The sequence below is a fragment of the Rhipicephalus sanguineus genome, chromosome 9, assembly GCF_013339695.2.
Source record: "Rhipicephalus sanguineus isolate Rsan-2018 chromosome 9, BIME_Rsan_1.4, whole genome shotgun sequence".
Lineage (NCBI taxonomy): Eukaryota > Metazoa > Arthropoda > Arachnida > Ixodida > Ixodidae > Rhipicephalus > Rhipicephalus sanguineus.
In genome coordinates, this window is record NC_051184.2 from 97,335,626 (window position 1) to 97,361,631 (window position 26,006).

Genomic DNA, 26,006 nt, shown 5'->3' on the forward strand with positions numbered 1-26,006 from the left:
CGGAGAATGAGTCCTCGCGCCCGAGTGTGAGCCACTTCGTTGGGGTTGGCGATGCCGTCGACGGAGGCGCCCATGTGGGCGGGAAACCACGTCATCTCATGAGGGAATATTGTAGATTAAGTTAAAATGCTGTGAGCAGCCAATGAGATTTGATTGGCGTCAAACGACCTCACGGCCGTCTTCGAATCGGAAAAGATGGGGCATGGATCTTTAGTTGTTAGTGCCAGAGAGATGGCGACCTGTTCGGCCACTCCGATGGACCTGGTCCTTACCGAGGCGGCACTCACAGTGCGGCCGCTCATGTCTACCACGGCGGCCACGAAGCTATTCGGTCCCGAGCGAGATGCATCGACGAAGAGCGCGTTTTATCTTCTGCTGTTTAACTGAGGGAGGAAGGCTTTAGCCCGCGCTCTCCTTCTACCGTGATTATATACCGGATGCATATTTCGGGGAAGTGGGTGAACCATGATCGCCGACCTTACGGTGTCTGGAAGTGGAACTGCTCTCTCCTTAGTCAGGGGCGAGGTGATGCCTACTCAGGCTAGAATCGCTTTGCCCGCTCCAGTGCACGAAAGCCTGGAAATCTGAGCAGTGCGCTGCGCTTCTATTAATTCTTCGAGTTTATTGTGTACGCCCAAAGCCTCGAGTCTTGTGGTACTCGTTCTAGAAGGGAGCCCTAAAACCTTTTTGATAGTCTGTATAATAAGAACTGCTAGTTTAGCCTTTTCGGCAGCGCTCCAGGCGTGCATCGAGGCGACGTAATTGATATGACTTAAAAGGAAGGCATGGACGAGCCGGAGGAGGTTGTCCTCCTTGATGCCTCATCTTCTACCTGAGATCCTTTGAATAAGCCGAACGGTGGCAGCGGTGTGCTGCTTCAGCTTGTGTATCGTGGCTGCATTCCTGCCGTTCTCCGAGATGAGCATGCCTAGCACGCGTACGGTGCCTTTGCGGGGGATTACCACGCCGTTCTTTGTGAACAAGTGTATGTCGATCTCCGCGGTGGGTACCCAACCTTGGGGTCGCCGCCCCATGCGGATGGGTTGGTAGACTAGGAGCTTGGACTTGCTGTGAGATAGGACGAGTTTCATACGGGAAAGGTGTTTCTCGACCGTATGTACGGCTTCTTGGAGCGTAGTCTCGGTGTGACCCACCGAGCCACCCCGGGACCAAATGGTAATATCATCGGCATAGATGGCGGAGCCAATGTTGCTCTTGTTATCTAGCTCTCTAGCGAGAGCTGTCATACCGATGTTAAATAGAAGGGGCGAAATCACTGCCCCTTGTGGGCTGCCCGTGTTGCCTAGATGGAACCTGGCTAATTCTATCTCTCCTAACCTGATGGTAGGGGTTCTGTCTGACAGGAACTGCCTAACGAACTCGAAGAAACGCCTACCGAGTCCAAGTTCAGATGCTGCCACAGATTCTAGTGTTTTTTGTAGGGGCTCTAGGTTGCACAATAAAGGTTGCGCCCCAAAAATAGGAATGATAATGGAAAATTATTCCCGCGGTTGTTGACCGGCGAGGCAATTAACACACCTCCTTTTAGAGGTCATGTTGCGATTAACAATTGCGTCGTAAGTACGGCTCATCTAGCAGAATGCTCCAAGTACTGACCAACAGACCCGGCGATAACACTCTGAGTCAAACACAAAGAAAAATTCTAATTTGTCGCAACGAACAATCCAACGTTCACGTTTATTCTTGTCCAGAGGAACTTTCGAGAAGCGGTAAATCTTCGATCCACGTGAATTATTGGAAAAGTTGCGCAAGTGCAAGAAGTCAAGCTGCTGCATCGCGAGACCGATGAATGATCGCGGAACCACGTTCGGTTAGTGAAAAGTGACCAAAAATGCAAGCAAGCAGCCGCGAAGATCGCCGCTGGCCGGTGCGCCCGAAGTTGCAATCGACGCGTGCGCCGCCGCTACGTGCGCTCTCGTCAACGGACAGTTAGAAGCGTGGTGAGCTTTATTAAAAGCAATCCAAACAAATTTTGGAGATACCTTCGCAGCAGCAATAATACACAGTCGCACACGACTCCAGGGGAAAGAACGGAAAAGGCTAACGAATACAACAATTTTTTCCAGTCAGTGTTCATGACTGATAATGGCATGATTCCTCCAGTATTATCCCTCGATTCGCCTATCATCGATCACCTAGAAGTCACAGATGAAGGAATACTGAACTTGCTTCTTAACTTAGATCCTAAAAAATTGAGTGGTCCAGACAATATTCCTAACGAGTTTCTTAAAAGGTACGCGGAATGGTGTAGCAAGTTTCCTGGGCTAATCTTTCGAAAATCGCTTACCTCATCCCAGCTGCCAGATGACTGGAAGATTGCAAAAATAATACCTATTCATAAATCAGGAGAACAGTCATTGGTGTCAAATTACCGGCCGATATCCCTCACTAGCATTTCATGTAAGCTACTAGAGTATATCATCTTGAAACACATAACTGTTTTTCTCGAGAAAATAAAATTTTGTCTCCTAACCAACACGGATTTCGTAGTGGCCTGTCCATTGTTACGCAGCTAACGGAGGTAGTTCATGACCTAGCTTTTACCATAAATAATCGCGGCCAAACAGACATGATCTTACTTGATTTATCTAAAGCTTTCGATTGCGTATGTCACAGCAAATTACTAATAAAATTGAAAAGTGCCATAGGAGAGGGGTTATTGTTCTCTTGGATAGAAAGCTTTCTTACAATCGTTCACAGTTCGTGCTGTATGAAGGTCATAAATCAAAAATAGTTCCCGTAACTTCTGGGTCCCTCAAGGTTCCGTCTTGAGACCACTATTATTTTTAATTTTCATAAACGACCTCGCGTCAAACATTGACTGTAATATCAAGCTGTTTGCAGACGACTGCAATATTTATAAGGAGGTAACCAGCTTCACAGACCACATTAACCTCAATGAATGTCTGACCAAGCTAGCGGATTGGTGCGCTAAGTGGCAAATGTCCATTAATGTGAAAAAATCCGCAGCTATGATGGTAACACGTAAGCAGAATCCATCACAATTCATTTTCACCATTCATGGTTCACCACTGACTAATGTTGTGTAGCATAAGTACTTAGGCATTACATTAACATCTGACGTGAGGTGGGATACACACATAGGTAACGTCACTGCGGCCGCACTGCGTAAACTTTTCTACCTAAAAAGAAGACTTAGAACTGCACCAGCGCCCGCAAAGCTTTTGGCTTACACCATGTTCGTAAGACCAATATTAGAATATGCCAACGTAGTTTGGTTTCCTTATTCACTAAGTAGTATTAGTAAATTAGAGGCAGTACAACGCAAAGCCATACGGTTCGTACACAACAAGTTCAAACGTACAGATTCTCCCACTTACCTTCTGGCTTCATCTGACATTGATAAATTAGACACTGGGGCAAAAGAGGCGCGCCTGAGGTTCTTGTACCAGTTGTTACATGGCCACTACAAGGTAGATGTCTCTAAGTACGTCACATTTTCACAGTCGCGCCCTACCAGACATAAGCACAAATACAGTCTGAAAGAATATTCATCAAAGAGCGACGTTTTTGGAAAATCGTTTTTCCCACTAACAATACGCGAATAGAGTAAACTGAAGGCAAATGGTACTAATGCCGACACACTATCCGCATTCACCGCAGTGTTAGAAACCATGCGTAACCTACAATAGTGTGTCAATGCTTCACATACTTTGTTATTTGCCTCTTTCCTTTTTTCTTTCTTTTTTTGGCACAGTGCACTGTGGCAGGCCAGACCAGGCTTAACTTTTCGCCTCTGTCTGGAAAAATGAAGGGATGGAAAAAAATATCTTTTTTAATTCATTCAATCCATCGCTCAAATACCTGGCTTCGTATGCGCAAGTCAGCAGTTTCCTGAGTTTGCTGCTAGAAAACTGCGCATATTGTTGATTCTGTGACCGTAATTTGTCCTGCTCTCTGATATGCATACCGAAAAATTTGGCGCGTTTCAAATTGATGCCTCTCGTTTCAGTCTCTCTTTTTTTTTCCTTGCGCAAATAAAATGCGGAATGGTTTGCCGGACGCACTTGTAGATAGTGATGGATGTGCCGATAATAAAGATGCGCTACATATCTATACATTTTTATAACAGTGTATAACAAATTTTGGTACGAATATCGCCTTGTTTGTCAATACAGAAAATTCATTGTTCCTAGTATTCGTTGTTGTCTGCCAATAGTGTAAGTGAACCCGTATGTTACTTGGAATGTTATTGTTTGCTCGTTATGAATGAATACAATGTACAATATGCCCTCTGTAATGACTCCATGACTGGGGTCGACAGTATTGAAAAAATAAATATATCTGTTGATCTCTTTTTTACTCTTTCTTTTATAGATGCGAAACAGCTTTTGCGCAGGGCTTTGTCCGTAGTTCCATTGGTGACCGTCCGCTCTCTAAAACCTACCATAGCCATCTGTAACATATTGAGCGCGCACTCGCGCCAAGGAGAAGCCTTCTTTGTCTTGTTCTTCGACCGCCTTGATGATGATACGTGCAGAGCACTTTAGGGACCCGGGCTGCCGTATGCTGTCCTAGCTTGGCGTAACGCAGACAAAACCACGTGTGCTGGCACGCGCTAGCACATTCGGGCGGGTGTCAGAGGCTGGGTAAGACGCAGTGGCCTCTCCCCTTAACACTCTCTCAGCAATCATGTTATGGCGTCGGCGAACGAGATTCTGCCGACGCGCGATGAACCACAGCGTTGTACCCAAGTCAGAATCTGCTGGCACGCGCTAGCGCATTCGGGCCTGTATAAGGGGCTGGGTAAGACGCTGTGGCCTCTCCCCCTTACACTCTCTCAGCAATCGCGTGGTGGCGTCGAGTAACGAGATTATGCAGACGCGCGATGAACCCGCGTGGCGTGCTCCAACAAGAGTTCGGGACGAGTAACAGCAACAGCAACTACAGTGAATTCATAGTGTGCTCCACATACAAGGACTCGTTAACATCGGGCAAGGTGCCCATGATGAACGGAACTTTATGTCGACCCAGCTCTCCTTCGCATCCCCACACGGTTCCCTTCGGTGGGAGATGGTGAATTTTTTTCACTTTCTTCCCTTTTCCTCTCTCTCCATCTCTCGCTGCCTCTTTCTATCTCTTGCTCTCTCTTTCTTTTTCTGCCTCTTTTGCTTTCTTTTTCCATCTTGCTCTCTGCTTTCTCTATCTCTTTTCTGTGTCTGTTTCTTTTTATCTCCTTCTCTCTTTCTTCCTGTTCTTTCTCTTTATGTGTATCGGTCTCTTCATTTCTAACTCGTTTTTTCTTTCTCTATCTCTCTTTCTCTCTCTGCGTACTCGTCTGCTCGTTCATCCAAGGTCAATACGGGGTAGCTGGAGAGCGCACGCCAGGCGCACATTGCGTTGCACACGCAAGAAAGGCAGATGCCATTCCTGATGATGATAGCCTATGCGAACGCCTAACGGCATAACGAAAAGAATACCAGATCCGTTGGAAAAAGCATTGAAACAAGACACCGCGTGCTACGCGTGCACTGCGTATGCGCAGTTCGCGCGAGTAGCAGCGCAGTAGGGGCGTGAAGACAGGTGAGATGCGCACTCCACACCGGTACTGCGCGATGGTCTTCCCAAGCATACCTGGTCTACAAATAAAGGCGGGCGGGCGAGCGGGTGACGCGCGAGTCGCGTTCGCTTGCAATCGTGGCTGGGGCAAATCTGGCTGTCTGTACTCGCTAGGCTGTGGGTTCTTGCGATGCTTTCGCATTTCGAAAACTCCATTGCATTCTGCTTAGACGTAACCGCTTCGCCTCACAGCTCCATTCCATGTCGCGATGGTTTAAAATAGCCTTTCACATTCACATTCATTCGTACTAGCAGTGCTGGGCAGTATCGAAGATACGTGTATCTTAGATACTATCTTATATACTCTTTGGGTATCTTGTATCTGTATTTCCGATACATTCAATAATGCATCGTGTATCTTATGATACAAGGTACTTCTATCGCAACACAACTGTGCGAAACAATAACCGCTGGCCAAACTCAGCTCCTCAAGCTGGTACTGGCGCCACTATGCCATCTGAATAAAACTAAAGGCCGTGATGAAATTTTCTTGCCGCCAGTGCCCTCCAGTGAGGGAAAAATATGAGGTCCGCGTGTCCCTATTGGGGGAGCACAGTGCCGAGGCAGCGCTCGGGCAGTCTCGACAGAAACAAGCGCGCGGACGTCTACAGCCATCTCCCGAACCTTTTGTTTTCTCGATTTTTTTCTTTTTATTTGCACCAATGCCATGACACATGCTCTTAACCACTGTCCTACGCCGCGTACTCGAATGCGTGCGGCGTATATCGCGCAAATTCTGATGTTGCTATAGTGTCGTTATTGAAGAATCTGTTGCGTCTTGCTTCGTAACGAAATCTGACGCCTGTAAGGATGGGGTTGCTTTGCGTCTCGTGGCTTTTACATATTATCGATATGAAGGATGTCGGGGATGTACATGCCATGAATTAACTTACATGCAAATAAGATTCTAACAACTTTAGCACCACTGATACCGATGTTATATAATAGAGCGAGCAGTTACCTAACAGAAGATATATTGGCCTACGGTATTTTTTCTTCTTGCTGTCCTTATTTGAAGAATTTGTGAAATCATAATTTGAATGTTAGCAGAAGTGCTTTATTAGCTGTTCTTTTGCATCCCACACATTGCCTAGGTCTCTTTACTGTTTTTTTACGATCTGGTCACTGCAGTATATCTTTTGTAACGCGCTACCAAAATAAGATCTCTGCTTTATTCTTTTGACTGCATTATTTTTACTACTGTTTACACATTTGCGCGTTTCCAAGGCGATTTTGAAAACAGATATACAATTATGTGGGCGCGCCTTGAGTATATAGTACAAAACATTTTGCTTACCGCTTAGTAAAATAGCGAAGTTGAGTTTGCTTCACAAAAGAGGAAATTATTAGTCGCCATCTTAAATATCTTAAGAAGGGGGTTCGAGAAACACTGTTATACCGAATGCTGTGTTTTTTAGGGTTCCCCTTCCAGGGGGGGGGGGGGAGGTGAAGGTTCGTCGCAGCGCCCCCCTGCCAATTATGTCAATGTATGGCACTAACATTGCGCCCCCCCTCCCTATTATGTCAATGTGTGGGGCTGACTTTGCGCCCCCCCCCCTCTTAGGTGAATAGGGGGGCGGCCGCCCCCCTGCCCCCCCCCCCCCCCCCCGCCTGCGCATGCCTATGGTCCTTACGACCCGTTTCAGGCAATTTTCCATCGGCACTGAATTTTCTATTGTCTCACTTTACAGGTGAGTAGACGACACTTCATGCTTAACTGTCAGAGCTGTTAAGGTCACCGTCTGTATTGTCTTTCTTCATTCAGTGTGAATGTTTGATACGGAACCGCCTCTCCATTTTACCTATATTCGTTTCCTGTTGTAGGCCTTCCTAAACTTTTTAGTATTACTAATCGCCACGTAATGAGACCTACAAGTGGCAATAGCCCGAGAATAACAGCGGTATCCCGCGACGGTTTGTGCAACTATACAATACGTCTGAGACGTTTCTGGATTGCACATGTTCTCTCGTTGAAGAAACATTGTTAAAAGATTGTACTTTAGTGAGTATATCAACAAAGAATCCTTTACGCCAGCAGATAAGTGCAATATGAAAATTCATTGCAGTTTTACGTCCTGTACGTATACACCAGGGGTCTCAAACTCGCCGTATAGCCAGCGGGCAGCAGTCACTAAATGAAGTCCCGCAAGAGCCAGGGCAGTAAAGTGAAGGTTGAAGGGAGGGGCGGGGGAGGGAAGAGAGAAGTGGCTTGAACAAGATGACAGCTAACGTTGCCATTTGAAAGGAAGCCTTTCCCATATCTCATATATAGGTCATTTCTGAAAGGAATTTGGAGTCACGATTCTGAAATATCGAAATAACGCGGATTGTGAAATATCGAGTTTTCGTTAATAATAATATATGAGATATCGTCCCAGAACTACTATATGATTACGAGGGACGTCATAGTGGAGTGCTCCGGAAATTTGGATCATCTGGCGTGCTTTAACGTGCACTGACATGGCACAGTACATGAGCCTCTAGTATTTCGCCTCCATCGAAATGCGACCGCCGCGGCCGGGATCGAACCGAGTTTTTGTTCCACGGTTATGTTTCAACACATGGTGACCACATGTCCTCACGAAAAGAATGATTGAGACCAGTGATGTCAGTGTAGCTCATGTAAATACTTATTAAGCAAATAAAAACAAATGGGACGAAGACGGTCATATGTGCTGGCCGGGCCGCGTGCTTGAGAGCCCTGGTATACACGATGCGTCAAGAAAAAAAAATTCGCTACCAGCGCTGTTGCTGCTGTACACCTGTCCTGTGATCCGGTATTGCGCCAACGGTCTTTTACGGACAAGGCAAAAGTCCACACCGGTATTTGCGCCATCGTGCCAGGGCTTCTTATTGAAGTTCTTGTGATTAGATGGCAACCCGTTACCTGGTCGCCAAGCAGAGCAGCGACTCCCATCAATTGCAAAAATTACAAGCAAGAAGCGCTGTCAGCGAAGTGTATAAACAGCTGTCCTGTTAAGAAGCTAAAACAAACGTCAATAAGATGTTTCGGAAGGAAACTAATGTAATTTATGGAAGAAGGGCAAAATTTTGACATACTAACAGACATTTCGCTCATTTTCTTTTTATTTTTTTTTTAATTATAATTTTTTCTCCTGAGCTACTGAGGAATGGAACCTGATACGCTTTCATCATCTCGACTCACTTGAATAGATTCATAATTACATTCTCACTATTTCGTAAGCAACATTTTCGTTTTAGAGCCGTTTGTTTGTTTGCCTTCCTTCGTTTGAGATATTCAATTGTGCCTTGTACGTGTGTTTCTTATGTTGTACCTTGGCCCTCCTGTTTGGGCCACATGGCCTACAGTATGATGTAAATAAATAAATGAAATGAAATGGATCGCACTCAAGAAATTTTCAAAGAGACATTTTTGTGCATAGGCATTTGCTGCTACATTATATGGATTTATAAAAACAAATTTGCGAATGTATCGAAGTATCTTAAGATACCATTGCCAAGTATCGTATCGGATACAATTCTTGTGGCAGTATCTTGTATCTGTATCCCAAATACTTCTTGCCTGAGTATCTTGTATCGTATCGCGATACAATTTCAAAGTAACTTTGCCCAGCCCTGACTCGTAGAAGGTTTTAAGGTGGAACCGCATGGCGCGATTTCAGGCGCGATTGACGCGCGATTGGAGGGACGCGAGCGTTTATTTTTCTTCTTTTTCTTTTTTGTCATGCGCCATCCAATATCGCGCCGTTGCGTCCCGCATGGAGCGATTTCAGGCGCGTTTGACGTGCGGTCAGAGAGACGCGCGCGTGTTTTTGACGAACGCCATCGCATAATCGCGCCGCCTCGTCTTTCTACTCGTAGTAGACAAAAGAAACCCCTCGCGCGGCGTGTCACCCGCTCGTCCGCCAAGCAGAGTTTTGGGTGCAGACGCGTGTTTGGTTTCTTTCGATGCCGGCAGATGACGCTGACCTCCACGCATCTCGGCGAAACCTTTTGAAGTTGGCGTGCGCTTTTGATGAAAATCTAACAACCTGACAAACGTGGCGAGAACACACCCCTGGGCCCGTATTCTCAAGCGATCGCAAAAGGCGATGGTATCGCGTTTGTTGACGTAGAACCTGATGCGTTCAATAAATGAAGAAACATTTGCCTGTGACGTCATTGTTGCACTAGCCGTTGGTGTCACGAATGTCTCACAACACGTACAAGCGTAGAGCGACCCGAGTGCGGCGTTTTCGAGCGTATGCTGGCTTCTACGCAGTGGCCAGGCTTGGCTGTGACTACTTGAAATAAAGGACGTGTTGAAAGTGCTTTCAACGTTTTTGCGCGATTGTTTAATGCACAGTATACCATTTAAAGAACGCAACTTTGTGTGAAATGTATTTTCGTTGAGAGTTTAACACGGTGTACTCGGAGAGTTCAGCTCTAGTGGGCCGCCGCAGCGATATCGTCTCAACATCTCAGCATGTTTGTTGCTGGCTCACGACAAGCCACGCTAGCAACGCACGGTTCATGTTCCTGGGAAGTTCAAACCACGAAAAAACAGGCGCTGGCTAAGAACGAATGCTGATAACACCCCAAGGTAACGCTTGCTGGAAGCTTCAGCGCAAAAAGCTCTGCGTACATCCACCGAGGATTCAATACTAGAAGCTACCGCCTATGCCACGCAAATTTATTTTTTAGTTAATCATACTGCCAATCCCAAGAAGGGATTATCGCAGGGAGGGCTAGAATATACAATACATAAATACAATCAAAGAGCGAAATTATACAGGCATACAAATTTTGGAGCACTAGTCTTGGTGCAAATGCTAGTCATCACCACCAACCGACGGTGATAAGGTGTGTTCGTTTATTCCAGTCATTGCAGGGACGCCGCAGAGCACCATCACGTCGACGGAAGTACTAGATTGCGCCCTCACTTTTCCTGTTTTGGTCAATACCCAATCAGCGCGCACCAAAGGCGATACTTTTGCGATGGTCGCCTTATGCGAATACGGCCCCTGCTCTCTGCTCCTGCTTTCTTTCTATGCGGGTGCACTTGCGACCACGGTAACGCCGGCGTTCTCTGCGCGTCGCGTCTTTCGCTCGCGAAAAACGCGCCATGCGGTTCCGCCTTTAAGCCTCCCCGGTATTTTCTTCCCGTTCTCCATCTTCTTACACACTTTAAACGGTTGCGGCGAGCGTTGACCATACAACACGGCTTATAGGAAGGGTGTCGAATAAGCACGGTGGTCTTCGCGAAGCAGATTTAATAAGACTTGTGCAAGGATTTGCCATCAGTAAAATCACATTTTCCCTCCCTTATCTTCACCTCACAAGGCCTGAGGAAGATAAGGTTAATTCACTAATACCCAAGCTATACAAGTTTGCCCTTGGAGTGCCAAGTACAGCCTCTACTGAGAAACTTTTGGCTACAGGCACCTTGAATACCTTTAGTGAGCTCGCAGAAGCCCACCTGACAGCTCAGTACCAACGCTTGTCGAACACCCACACTGGTAGACATATTTTGAACTCCCTAAATATTATCCCAGCACCGATGACCAAAAAGAAATTTAATATTCCCCATCAGATTCATGAGAATTTTGATATCCCTCCTCTCCCTGAAAATATGCATCCTGTTCATCACGAGCATAGAAGGCAACAACGAGCTAAATCTCTACAGAAAAAGTTGTTTAACTCCAAAGATGTGGTCTATGTCGACGTCGCAGAGTATCCGTGTGGACAGAAATTCGCTTTATCAGTTGTTAACTCCACTGGCAGTGTTGTAACGGCAGCATCCATTCGAGCCTCGTCTTCGGAGGAAGCGGAGGAGGCCGCGGTGGCACTCGCCGCAACAATTGCTAATTCGTCTCTCATTGTAAGTGACTCAAAAACTGCCGTATACAACTTCGGAGCGGGTAGGGTTTGTAGGACAGCCCTAGCGATTCTCTCTCGTAATCCGCCATCCAAACTTGTTACATTAATGTGGACACCAGCTCACGCAGGCCTAAATGGTAATGAGGCGGCTCATGCAAGCGCTCGAGCTTTCACGATTCGAGCGCAGGCTAGGCTAGGGGACGCTTCAGAAACCAATAATCTTCCTCCTGCATTTACCTCTAAGGACAGATTGGTCACGTACCACGACATTTGCGGGCATTACCGCCTAGGTCGCCAAACCCTCCCGCCTTTACTACGTCGGTCCTCACGCAGCCGCGAGGTTCTATGGCGTAGACTACAAACCCGCACTTTTCTTTCCCCTGTCTTACGCCACAAAATTTACCCCGGGATGTACCCTAATTCGCACTGCAAGTTTTGTTCTGTCAGGCGAGCGGACCTTAACCACATTATGTGGCAATGCAAACGTCACTCCCCTCCCTAGAGCCTTCGTAAACAATTAAGTAGTCAGGAGCTGTGGGAGGCTGCCATGCGCAGCTACAACCCCGCACTTCAGGAGGCTATCCTGAGGTGGGCTGAGGTGGTAGAGGAGGCCTACCGCGAGTAGGATCCCTCGCCTTCGTCTCGCAGCCCCTTTCCCTTAAGATGGGATAAATAAAGTTATCTCTCTCTCTCTATCGCGCTGTTGTCATCTGTCTTTAACTGATGCATGACCTATCAAAAGAATACTTTGGTGAATATATGTCTTTCTTTAAGGAAGAGGTATTCGTTTCATTTCATTTTTGGAAATAAGATTCGGCGCCTACTGAAGATTGACGTGAAGCAATGTAATATAACTCGGATAATTTTGCCTTCTAGCTAAGCAAGTTAAAAAACTTTTAGAATTAGCCTGTGCTTTTGTCGTGGCTGAAAGTAATGACCATTGAGCTATAGCACCAAGATATACGGTTCCGTCAAGGGTTGGTGAATACAACCGATATGCTCGTTTCGATTCGTTTCGTTTGTTTGCCCCTTTCTTAGGCTTACTTTTCCATTTTCTTATAGCAAACCACATAGTGATCTAAATCCGATACAGAGTGCTCAAAATCATTCTCCTTTTGTCTAAGCACATAATTCATTTCGTTTTCTCTTCAGTTAATAGAACACATAGTGCTCTTAAAAGTGTCGGCATTACAGTGCATTTGCAAAAGATTAGATTCTAGGAATGCTTTCATGGACAGAGTATCCTCATCCCCATTCAACCAACGTAAACACGAAAAAGTTGTTTTGCTGAATAATAATAAATTCTCGGCTTATTTAATCACTTATGCCGCGTACTACGGACAATTATGCGATATCTGGCTCGTTATTGTAGAGGTTACGTTAAAAAAAATCAGCAATGACATTCTGGGTTTACTCCTACAACGAGAAGCGCGAAGCTGCCCGCCTACCAGTACCCCTGCACTCAGTCACCCCCAACGTCGACATCATTGCAATTACGCACAGAAGGGACACATGAGTCGTCGTTTCAATAATGGAAAGCACAAAGGAAATCTGGAAAGCACACGATACATGAGAAGGCTCCTTCAAGCACTGCGGAGTTCCTGGAGTTCACCGCATGCCTTTCTCATGCGGAGAAGCTGCCTAGCAGCCGAATTCGTTTGTGTTGTGATCAGGCTATGGGAAGTCGACGCATGATTAGAGCTCACGAACAGAGGCGTGAACATGCCTTGAAGAGTTCAGGACACAATTGCAGTGTTGTTGCCGCATCTGGGGCGTTTCGGGGAACGTTGAGGTCGAAGAAAGCAGGGCTGATGCCGCCATATCATTCCGACGATCCAGCGGCGCCAAGCTGTGAAGTCCGATCATAACAACGGGTGAGACGCGTACTAGAGCTGTGCACGGGCCGTATTTCCGAGCCCGAGCCCGGCCCGGGTCCGCAGGCTTGGTAAAGGCCCGCCCGAGCCCGACCGCAAAGGGCTGCGAGCCCGACCGGCCCGGCCTGACGTACGAAAACACAATCCCGGGCCCGGCACCGCCCGGCCCGGCCCGGCACGGCTTTTTGAAGGTTCGCTGCGAAAACAAAACATTGTTTTCCAGTAATTTGGCATTTTATTGAGCATATCGAATATGATCAAGCGACACACGACGAACAGTCTCTATATTGCACAGATTACAAATTGTCGTGCAAAAACAGCCAGCAGTCCAACGGTTCCGGCTTCAACGAAGTACGGCGCTTTTGAACATGCAAGCGTCAGCTTGCACGAAGGCGATCTACGTCGGGTCGCTCGTCGCTGTCGCTTGCATTTTCACTCATATGGGATTTGGCCTTAAATCTAACGCGAACAGTCGCGTGGCACCGTCACTACCTCAGGTGGTGTTACTTCTCTGTTTGTCGGAGTGCAACAGAAACAGTGCTTTACCTGCTCCCCTTTTGTTTAAAGTAGCGAATGGAGAGGAAAAGCGGTAAAAGACGGTCGCTGAAAAGGCGCTGTATGCGTGCTGCAAAACAATTCCCGCTCATTCTCTATATTTCGGGCTTGAGTCGGGCTTTGCGCCGGGCCCGAGCCCGGCCCGATAAAACTCCATGTAGCCCGAGCCCGGCCCGGGCCCGCGGTGAATATACGTCGGCCCGCCCGAGCCCGGCCCGCGAGCCGGGTCGGGCTCGGGCTTTCGGGCTACCCGGAGCCCGTGCACACCTCTAACGCGTACTCCACACCGGTACTGCACGATGGTCTTGCCAAGCATACCCGGTCTACAAATAAAGGCGGCCGGGCGGGCGCGTGACGCGCGAGTCGCGTTCGCTTGTAATCGTGGCTGGGGCATATCTGGCTGCCTGTACTCGCTAGGCTGTGGGTTCTTGCGACGCTTTCTCATTTCTGAAACTCCATTGCATACTGCGTACAAGTAACCGCTTCGCCTCACTGTTCCATTCCATGTCGCTATGGTTTAAAATACCTTTCACATTCACATTCATTGAAGGGACGCGCGCGTTTTTTTCTTTTTTGTGAACGCCATCGCATAATCGCGTCGCCTCGTCTTTCTACTCGGAGTAGAAAAAAATTGGCCGCGTATCTGCGTGCTTCGCTGCAAATGTCGTCTAAAGACGATAGAAGAGGCGCTGCGTGAGATATCGACGCCATCTGGCAATACGTCGGGAAACATGAGTGCTGTGTTGCGGGCTGGTAGTCCCTGCGCAGTAGCAGGCGAAGACCGGCGGTGACCAACGCGACCGGCGGGGACGCCAGCCAGCTCGAACACGCGGTTTGGTGCGAAGCGCTGAAGGAGAAGAAACGTGCGCACTCAACGAGTACTATCCACACACTCTTTTATTTACACGTCGGCTGGGTAAAACAGGAATGCCAGAGCGGCGCCCCATGGCATTCGTACAGTGCAATACAGAATCGAAACCGAAACACAACAATGAGCTCGTGCAGAGGGCACGGAGGAAGGCAAGTTTCAGCGCAGTCGCATTTTCAGCGCAGCTTAAGAAACTAGGGTCTTTATAATTACGTATGTATGCATTTTCTATTAAAGAAAAACGCCAGCTAATATTTACCTAGTGATGTTGCGCCTCAGATATGCGTAATGTTTGGTTTTTCATCGACAATGCACACAAGTATGAACCTAGTCAGCCGTTCAAAATGGCTGGCCCTTGGGCAAGTGGTTCAACTTTGGCCGAATGGCTGAATCGAGTGACGTCCCGACAAACAGGAAGACAGACAGACCAAAATTTCTCCGGTTAATTATCCCAAGAAAGACTATCGTCTTTAAAAAGTAACGCCTCGCGCATGGCGTGTCACCCGCTCGTCCGCAATGCAGAGTTTTGTGTGCAACGCGTGTTTGGTTTCTTTCGACGCCGCCAGACGACGCTGACCTCCAGCATCTCGGCGAAACTTTTTGAAGTTGGCATGCGCTTTCGACGAAACCCGACAAACGCGGCGCGAACGCACCCCTGCTCTCCCCTGCTGAGGCAAAAACCAGTCAAAAAGACGGCGGACAAAGGACAGAAGTGACACACACAACGACTGCGGTCAGAGGTCGTTGTGTGTTTCCAGTCGTTGGGTGTGTCACTTCTACGACTTCTTCTGCGTCTTTTTTGACTGGTTTTTGCCTCAGCGCCATGTACAAACCGACCCAGACTTCGACATTATTCTTTACACCTGCTTTCTTTCCATGCGGGTGCACTCGCGACCACGGCCACGCCGGCGTTCTCTGCGCGCCGCGTCTCTCGTTCGCGAAAAATGCGCCATGCGGTTCAGCCTTTAAGCCTTCCCTGTATTTTCTTCCCGTTGTCCATCTTCTATCGCGCTGTTGTCATCTGTCTTTAACTGATCCATGACCTAGAGCACTGCACGGGCCGTGATTTTCAGCCCGGTCCCTGCCCGGGCCCTCCACTCGCTGAAGTTTACCCGCCCGAGCCCGGCCCGGTGACCCAAAGCGAGGCCCGCACTTGGTCCGAGCTCGCGAAAAGGTTTCACCTGCCCGACCCGGCCCGGCCCGACCGCAAGTCAGGCCCGACCGAGGCCCGAGCATGAAATTTTGAACAAGGAGTTTTAAACAACAATAATAGATGTTTCGTTGCCGCATGTTTGGCTAAAAAGTCTATTTGAACGTTCAGTTTTTAGGTGCAAAAAAAGGCCATATGGCGGAAGTATTTAAGCAAGGATAATGGGTACGATGAACATCTATTGACCAGCGGTATACTGCACCAATTTTTTTTTTTTTTGCATATACACATGGAAATCGTCAAGAGAGTTTTGTAACATATCGTGACAGCCAAATTTATTCGTAGCATGACTTCTGTTTTAATAAAAAGCGTAATAAAAACAGAGGCAGGAAACGCACTTCACTGTTCTCAAACTTCTTGTTTTTACTGTGCTCTCTATCAAAACTTAGAGGGTGCTCTCCCAACAAACCTAACCACACACCCTTCTGGATATTTAACACCAGTTCTCAGTATAGTAGCAGCTTAAGTAACAGTCCTAAGTATAGTAGCAGAAAAAGAGAATATGAAAGCCAAATTTATTAGCGCTGTTTTGAATACACAATCTTCAATTAAATCTACAAGAAACCGCGTGTACACTTCGAGAGACGTACAGCCGAAAAAAGAAAAAAAAACTGCGATATGTACTTCTCATATGACGTCACGCAACTGCAAGTATTTAGTCTGTAATATATATACTTTTGCGGCACAGTTCACAGTTGTATTACATGTTTTTGTGTAAGAAAAGCAAATTGTCGAGAGATTCTTGCTTTAAGCAGGTCCTGCGCTCGTTCATCACAAAACCTGCCGCGCTGAAATTTCGCTGACTACTTGCACTTCTGGCAGGGACGCACAAAATCTGCCTTGCGAGTTGTGAAAGACGGGGAAACTCGTCTTTCTTAGACTTCCACCGCTCTAACAGATCTCCAACGTCTTCGCACACCTCTGTGGAATTCAAATAGCTTGTCAATCCATCCCTTCGTTTCTGTGGCTCCGTAACATCGTGCCACTCTTCAAAATCATCTATAAGCCTCCTCTTTGCGGGCTTCTTGCTGCAGGTTTCACCAGCGCATGCATCAGATGGCAAGGAATTCGTCGGAATGGCTAACATTCTTGTTTTCACTGACGCGTACACTGCGCTTCTTTCATCTTCCTCTAGCGCTCGCAGCCGGCGAAAGGGCGGCCAAAAAAACGTCGCAGTGTTGTCTAGTTCACTAAGCTCCAGTTTCCCCTGAAGAAACTCTCTTGCCCGCAATTTTAATGCAGCTGTTGTTGGTGCCTCAGCTGGAACTGAAGTCAAATGTTTCTCCAGCTTTGTTTTGCAGAGCAAAACTAGTGGCAGGGTAGGTTGCTTGTCTTTCTCGAGCATGTCGGTTGCTTCTTTGAATGGTGCCAAAAAGTCAATTAACTCCTTGATTGCAGTTTTGCTCACTTCCATCATCGAGCTTCCTCTGGAATCCAGAAGTGCTTCAACGTCCTCGCATTGCGTGTACACAGAGTTCAGCATAGTTAGTTTTGAATTCCACCTGGTACTTACTTCTTGATTTACACCACGGGGTAGCTGGCTAGAAAGCCCACTCTGCTTCAGAAAAGTGACGACGGCCTTTACATTTTGTAACTGCCTACGAACATGTGGCAGTTCTTCAATCAAGAAGTCATTGTCAAAAGTGTGGCGTAGGACCGTATTGAGGACGTATGCGATGCAGCTGACACTGCTGTACGGGCGAAGTGCGCTGACCACATTGGCTCCTTGGTCGGATACAAACACGACATTTCCTAGGAGGCTTTGATCCAGTCCAAGTTTTGCGCATCTTCGCACAAGCTCTCTTCTAATGTCGCCTGTCTTCTTTTCGGGGAGGAAATCGCTTGTAAACAGTACTAAGTTTCTCAGTTCCCAGTTGTCGTCCACATAGTGTACAGTGGCTGTGGTGTACGCAGTTTTTTCATAGTCATCCGTCCACATGTTAACAGTCATTGAATAACGACCATACTCCATCGCAGCCTTAATTTCTGGCCTCAGCCGTTCTCGTAAAAAACCGGTCACTTCAGCTGCCTTGCGGGACACTGTCGTGGAGTGTGGAAGTAATTCTTTGGCGGATAAGGCTCCGTACCGGGCACCGGCGGCAACAAGTTCATCAGCAATTTTCAAAAATCCTTCATCTCGCACGACGTCGAAGGGCCTCATATCTTTAGCGCACCATTGGACGCACAACGTCGCCAAGCTTTCCTTTAAGCTGGAAAGAACCGCGGGCTTCTTTTCCGAAAAGAAAGAAGTAAGCACAGCAGATCCTCCCGTTGACTTGCATTTCTGCCAGTTCAGGTGAGACGTTCCGGTTTTACCGGTGTCAAAGCTCAGAAAGCTTTTGCACTCTTTGCATTGCACGTGTCCTGCTGAAGACAAGGTGTTCGAATCAACTGCCAAAAGAAACCTCTTCCAAACGTCGCTTTTTGGGGAGTGCTTCGACACAACCTTCAGTTTCCCAGAAGAAATGCCCTCTTTCACTCCTGCGGTCATTGTACCCTGCACAGACGTAAAATTGCCTGTGGCTATTACATTGGTGAAATATTTTAAAAATCATTGCCCCCGAAAAGCACGGCAGTCATAGCAAAAGCAACGCATTACACAATTTCGTTAGACAGATTTAGTTTTATTGCACGTATGCATTGCAATGAAAATTCGCTTACTGTGTGAACAAACATGGTTTTTCACGTATTGATAAATATGAACATGTTTCCCACGATGACAGCGAGAAACAACTGTCACAATGCTGGCGTGATGAACAGCGGACAATATAGACTACGCAACCTCTAAAGCCCCAAGCACACGTACGCGTTGGAACGCGCCAGCACGCGATGCTAACGTCAGCGTCAGCCGAGGAGGCTTGACCGCTTGTTGACGCGGAACCCGAAGCGACGCCGAGTCTAAGCGACACGCATGGTTAGGGCTTAACTCTACAAGCGCAGAAAACTAGCGACCCGTGCAGCCATGGCGGCTCGCTCTGCCTTTGTCACCGCCGCATCAGAACCCCTTATCTATTTTGAAAGGCGGCGCGCTTCAAGGCACCATGCATTCTTCTCTCTTCCCCTCGCGAACTTTGCTCGTAACCGCAGCACACCGGCCTCGAAGATCATACTGCACATCGAACTCTTTTCGGAACATCACAACGGTGTCGTCACTAACGGCGAATTTCACCTGGAGTGTTCTTATAATTGATATCGCAAAGAAAAATCCGAATGTGGATTAGCTATCTATACAGCAGCGCAAGCGAATGACAGCCGCCAAACGCGGGTAGTACGCCAGAGCGAACAATACCGGAAACAACGCGCACCACGCTAACCCCGATGTATTTCGTAATGGGAAAAATAGTTTCTGTTGCACTGATGAAAGTAAGACATTTTCGTGGAATGCTCACCTTGGAACGAGGCCAAGCGTACGACAAGAGATACGTCCAGAACCAAAGCACGCAATTATGCCGGTTCGTCAGTGGAGACAATCGTCCAACTGCTTAAGAGAAAGGGCGCCAAACTAAGTCAACGCAACCAGCTCAGTCGCCCTCGGCGCCGGCAAGTTCCATCCTTCAACCCAGTAGCGAATCCTTGCACGAGCTTGGGCAGAATACCAGGCTAAGGTTGTACAGACGGCGCTCTGAACAGTGATGGCAGTCAAAGCAGAGCTTATGAGGTGTGAATGGCGCTGCAATCGCTTCTCTTGTCTGCTTACATATGGAACTTAGTGTAGCTCTTGGCGGTTAACTTACTTTCGTTTTCGGCACAGCGAGGCCCCCCGTCTACCCCCGTCGCCAGCCGAGAAAAAAACCCGAAACGGCATTAAAGAGACATGCTGGTAGTTGCGATGGCAACCGCCTTTCTGGAGCCAGGCGAAGGGAAACAGCAGAACGAATTGCATGGAGCCGCAGCGTAGCGCTTCAAGTGGGGCGCCGGGGCTAGCAGTTGGTTTGGGCTTCTGTATTTGTGACCTGAGTAATGACGGCCATGAAAGGGAATATAGATGCCGCGCACTCTGCTGTGAAGTTATAAAGCGCGCATTTATATTTCGTCAAATTGGTAATCAAGTAAATTTGTTTACGCGTCATGGACAAATCGGCCGAATATAGCGCTTACCGTGCCGCTCAATAAATATATTGTTTATTATTTATTCATAAATTTCCCCGCAGCGCCCAAAGGCGTTAGAGCAGGGGGAGGGGAGGTTGGTTGGATCGTGGAATAAAATACATCTTCGTTCACACTGTGTGCAGGATGCACCTGGATTTGGAATTATGGTCAATACGCTTTGAGATATGGGGTGGCGCACTCATTTCCAATTCGTGAACAGAATCATATTGGTGTTCAAGCAAACTAAACGGCTTCGTGGACATTTAAGGAATTGTACCTCTTGTGTCCGCAACGGCAAGCGTAAGCATAGAAACCTTGCAGGTGTATCGACATATTCGAATGAACGTGCCCACGCACGCATCCATGTCGATATGCGCGTCCTCGCTCAGACACGCGCGTCTGCGCGGAAACGTGCACACGTATGCCAGTGTATGTGAAGCCTGTGTGCTTGTAGGAGACAATTTACTATGTGTGGAAGTACCTGCATACACTACTACAACACATGGTGATTAAATGGTGCACATTCCGTGATCCGTGTTAAGTGAAGATCATTAAGATGTAATCATTGAGATGTAATTTCTACACAAGCACAGCGCCGCACGCACAGATGTACGACTTAGAGAAACCTTAGTGATCATGTAGTTTGGTAGATCTACGTGCACTATAGCTGGCACTGTCTTGCTCCAAGACAAGAAAATGGTTAAGTGGTGCAGAGCGTTCATTTAGCATCTACCACGTGTGCCCCCCCCCCTCTCCGAATGTGTTATGCATGGTTTCTGTCGTGCTCTATTCTTCCTCCTGTAATGGTGCACGCTTTCCAAATGTGGTTACCGCTAGGAGGCGGCCATTCGACCACAGTGGTAGCACGAGGACACGTTTTCTATTCCCGGCCCCGGCCGCCGTGCATTTCGATGGGGGCAAAATACAAGAATCATATGCATGTGGATCTAGGTTCACGGTAAAAAAACCCAGGTGGTCAAAATTAATCCGGGATTCCCCACTACGGCGTGCTTTATAGTCATATCGCAGATTCGGCACTTAAAAACGCAGCAATTATTAGCGAGTGGTCTTGGAGTTTACGCGGAAAGGATTGACATGAGGCGAAAGAAAATATATCAGCCTATTTTTTGGCTTCGTTCCAGTTTGGTGATTACGGTGCCGCACAGCTTCTCGACGCTCAACGATTGGACGCATGTTGTTCTAGGTAGCGGAACCTTCCTTGGCACGCAAGTCGTAACCGCCTTTTTCAAGCCGGAGAACTCGTCAAGGGAATATACTTTGGCCGACGCCTACTTCGATAGCAGTATACTATTTCTGCACATTGCAATACTGTTACGCCAGTCACATGGTGCTCTCGCAACATATATATTGCGGCAAAGACTGTGGCACATAAGTTGGCAAACCCCTCTTTTTCGACTTGCATGGAACACATCTGTGCTTTTTAGCCTCACACAGATTTTCCGTGTGCTAACCATTTCTTTCCAACTCTTCATTTCGTAATCACCTGATTTACTTTCCTGCCTTTCCTCCTCCTTCTGTGGGCACACAGGGAAGCGAGTCGCGTGTGTCCAACTCCCAACACTAGAGAAATGGGAGCCGTGATGAGCCACGGGGAAAAACTCTTTCTCTTTACTAATTCAATGTATTGAGAATCCGCGTAGACCTTTCGTTTTAGGGCCGGCTGGAACTTTTCCCACCTTCATCCACCTTGCAACTCTGTCATCGTTCTTGCGAGGATGAATTCTAAATATAACATTGTTATTACGATCATGAGATAACATTTGAAATATATGATAATGAATACAAATAAAAGCATGGAACTAACCGCGAGATGTTACCTATACAAGTGCCTGATCCATTTACTTCTAGGTCACTCGATCCTCATAAATCAAGTAGCCACAAGAAGCAAGAGAAACACAGCATTTCAAATAAACCTTCATCAAATTGTTAGTTCCACATGAAAGCCATGAAGTTCAAAATATGCGGAACGTATATGTATGCACAAAGTATCTGGAACCATCGTAAGAACGCACCAAAGAGCAAGCCCGGCCCGACCCGAACCCGTAACCTCATACCCGGGCCCGACCCGAAGCCGGGAGCTTCAGGCACGAGCCCGGCCCGGGCCCGCCGTCAAAACCACTTTACCCGGCCCGGCCCGGCCCACGGGCCGGGCCGGCCCGAGCCCGTGCAGTGCTCTAGTCCTAATTATGTGTAGCCAACAAATACATCTTCACTCGATCTGTAACGTCACACATTTTCTAAGGCAAATCCAGATCTACACTCTAACGGTGCTCTTATAGCAATACAAGAGACATTGTTTTGCAGTTTGAAAGGTACTACACAGCGTTGTTTGGTGCCCTTCCTGATGAGGCCGATGTTTACCTCAAGGCCAGTTTTGTTTCTCTTTTCAGACCTTTGAAGGACGATGATTGCGCCACCATCAATAGTCCCGTTACAATACAAGAAATTCAGCAGGTAATTGACCATTCGCCTTTATAGAAAACACCTGAGCTGTATTCGCAAGAACGTAATAGGTTATTCAGTGTGCAATGTTGCCGATGTGCAGTGTGAATCTGGATGTCGCTGCGACTTCGGGAGCGTAGGCCAAGCTGCATCAGTTGTGTCCATACCTTCGTTGTCGTTCTGGTTTGCACCTGCCGCCGCCGATACGTGTGACTGTGGCTTCGGCAGTGGAGGCCAAGTGGTTGCCTGAAGACAAACCAACCATCATAGTGCTTCAGTCACTGTTGGACACACTTCGCGTGTTCGTCGGCAAGCTGAAAGCGCCCTACGCTCAGTCAGTACAACATGTACTCTACGTTCTGTGTCCAGTACTTGCAAGCCTTCAGTAGGCACCATGACACGACTCTACAGTGGAACATATATGCCTGAGCTCCTGAGCAGGGGCGTATCCAGGGAGGGGGGGTGCACACCGGTCCCGTGCCCCCCCCCCCCCCATGAATTTTTTTCCCCATGGGATACAGAGGACAAAATGACACTCGACCCAACTTATCTGTGCGGACCCAATGTCGAATCAAGGAGGTCCCCCCACCCCCCACCCGTAAAAAATTTCTGCCCTTCGCCACTGCTCCTGAGTCAAGTACTATGGAAGGCAGCACTGTTCTTTAGGCTGACATGTGTTTTCTGTATGCTCCCTTCTTTCTCTCTCCCTTTCTTTCCTTCCCTTAATCCCTTCCCCAGCGTAGGATAGCAAAACGGACGCCCGTGTGGTTGATCTTCGTGCCTTTCCTTTCTTCTCCTCCTCTGTATGGTAAACGTTTTCACCATAGAATATATCAGACCACAATGATGCGGGACATATAATTAGCCAAGGCGGTTGACCAACCAGAAAACACGCTTACGAAAGAGAATTTTTTTCAATTCGGCGCCTGGTCCTGATGTTATTTCGACAACATTCTCTACAACATACATCGCTTTCTACTCTCTCGTTTTCTTGTGCGCTGGATGCAAAAACAGAATATGCTAACATAACAAGACTTACGTTATTTTATTTAAATTCCGTGAAGTCTAATACGAGACTGCGGCAAGCTGTCCTCATTGACTGGGAAATAAACAGTACCCTCGCCATTAACCGTTTTCCTGTTTCTTTTTATATTTTTAGGAGACTAGGGGGCGACTTAGCGTACAGCGTGCTCTACTATATGGGAGAGCAGCGGCCGTATAATATACTTTTATTCCGTGTTCCGTATTCCGTTTTCCCTGTTACGTCATGCTTGAGGCGCCGCCCACGCCGGAAGCCGCGACGTTTTTCGAATTTGGCCAATAAAAAGCGCACGTAGCCGCCCATAGCTTGTTGAGCAAGACAGTTGGCGTTTTTTACGTAGGAATTCTGGGGAAATCCCTAGTATTTTTGAGGTATTTTCGGTGGGGAAATTTAGGGGCTTTAGTGACTTCTTGGCTGAGGGCCGCAAAGGGGCCGTATAACTCTTTTATTTCTTCCGCGAGTGTGTGACAAAATAACAATTGTACGTAAATGAAAATAAATTTGTTTTATGAGCTTCTGGTGCTAAAGTTAATGAAGCGTATTGCGAAGTAAACGCAAAACAAACGTATTTTGAGAGTCGTAGCCACACGGGTGTCGCTTTTGCATCTTTTGCAGGCGGCCGTTGCGAGAACAACAGCTGATCGTCTCTGCGAGCCGTGTTTTCCGTTCTGTCACCTATAATGCTGCGAAAAGAATGTGATCGCGACTACCGGGCAGTATTTTCGTCGCAGAGGAATATCGGAAGCTGCGAAGAACAAGGAAAACATGGAATTCTAGCCGCAAGCTGAGTAAACAATGCCGGGCATGCCGTTACCGCGTTATGTTTACTTTGCTTTGGTTCTTACAGGTAGCGAAAAAAAACTCGTTATGAACTGGGGAAGCCTGTACTTCTATCGTCTGATATCTAGTAAGCTTCACCTTTTGATTTCGTGAACGATAGTGCGTGAGCGAGCGTAGTTACAGCGTACATGGACGTGCACATTCAGTTGTTTCCCCTGTGCATTTTACGTACATTTCTGATGAATCGAATTTGCACAGAAGAAACTTGTTGCGTAAAACATTTGTGTTACCATGCACACCACGGTGTTTCATTTGTGATGATATAATGAATAGATTTGATAAGTATAATTGTCGTAGCCTGCAAAGAACTATATGATATATGCTCCATTGGTTTGCCGCGTTGCGCCGAGAACTCTGAAAAAAAAAATAGAGGGGAAAATTTACGGAGCCACCTATCAGGCTGTTCCAGCAGCGGCGGCCTGGTTTTGGTGTGTGTTGGTGGAAGTGCTACGAGTGTTTCGCCAAGTTACGAGATTTTTTTTGCCACGTAAAGGAGGCTCAAGGGTGGGGATTTAACGATGCTACTTTAAAGTGCTTGTACCGAGGTTAGGAAGAAGCGGAGTCAATTCGGGGTCACACTTTCATAGAACAAAAATAAGTGAAACCAACTCTTCAAATATACTTTACTTGACTTCTTGTGGTTGGGCCCTGGTTTAAACGTATAAATAACAAAGAACGGTTGGATTTTTTCTTCAGCTCAATGACAAATTCCTTGTCATCGCTGCCTATCCGAATCAAACCGGTGGAGCATTAGATTGGTTTCCTGTCTGTTCCTGCATTAAGTGGCCTGTAGTACATTATGTGAATTTCTCTAGCTGCAGCATCCGGAGCTTGTCGATGGAGTGAAAGGCATGCGTTCGGCTACCTATTGCATCTCAGGCACCCTCTAACATCTCCTGGCGGCCATTGGGCCTGGAGTTCCCCAGTCTTCACTGCTGCTGTAGCCACCTCGTCGGCCATGAATATTAAGACTTTATTGGCGTTTTAACTTGTCTTCATTTTTCTGTTCTTTGTTTCGCGTTTCTTTACTTGCGTGTCATATTTTTGGTGTGACAAGTGTAGTGCGTAAGTGTTTTTAAATCGATACTCCAATTTTTTGTGGTAGTGTGAGCACATCTGCCCAAGTTGCTTTGACATGTGATCGTCAGCCTTCTGAAATGATGCACACAACACATATCATGTGACATCATTTCATTCGGCAAGCCTGTAAGCATAGCCTTTATCTCCAGTAAAACTGTCACTGCAAGATTTCGTGGCAGTGCTTGCTCTTCATAAGTTTTTTGGCATATGCTAGTCAGCTATTTGAAATGATATGCAGACCATGCTTGACTGTACACCAAAAGACTGTAGTTTCATGATGTCACTTGAAGTAGGAATGTATATGACACAAGTGTGTTTACAAGTTGCACTAAAAAATGATATGCCTGTTTGCCACTCACAGGAGGTGCTTTTACACTGAACAATATTGTCACGTAAGGGACGTTGAGCTGGCCGGCGCACAGACGAGCAGAAAGGCAGACCCCGACGGCAATAAAACTAAGGGTAATTTATTGGGGCTGACTTGCGCCCGAAAGCAAGCTAAACACACTGCTCGGCGACAGCGAACCGAAAAAGAGCCCAGCG

The 26,006-nt window shown here is 47.3% G+C and overlaps 1 protein-coding gene across 1 annotated transcript; it reads right to left on the reverse strand.

Annotated features, from left to right (window-relative positions):
• Window positions 1–821: 821 nt before the first annotated feature.
• On the reverse strand, window positions 822–17,432 carry LOC119405760 (uncharacterized). The gene is made up of 2 exons (XM_037672594.1): window positions 16,696–17,432; window positions 822–1,068 (listed from the first exon to the last, which is right to left on the reverse strand). The coding sequence occupies exons 1-2, from the start codon at window positions 17,430–17,432 to the stop codon at window positions 822–824; spliced, it is 984 nt and encodes a 327-aa protein (XP_037528522.1).
• Window positions 17,433–26,006: the final 8,574 nt, after the last annotated feature.

Excerpts from the sequence above, each read along its gene's own strand:
- LOC119405760 (XM_037672594.1), bottom strand. The coding sequence starts at position 17,432 with ATGCTGAACTCTGTGTACACGCAATGCGAGGACGTTGAAGCACTTCTG. Across the intron at positions 1,069-16,695 it reads GAGCGCAGGACCTGCTTAAA|CAAGTCCAAGCTCCTAGTCT; the intron begins GCAAGAATCTCT and ends CCTATCTCACAG.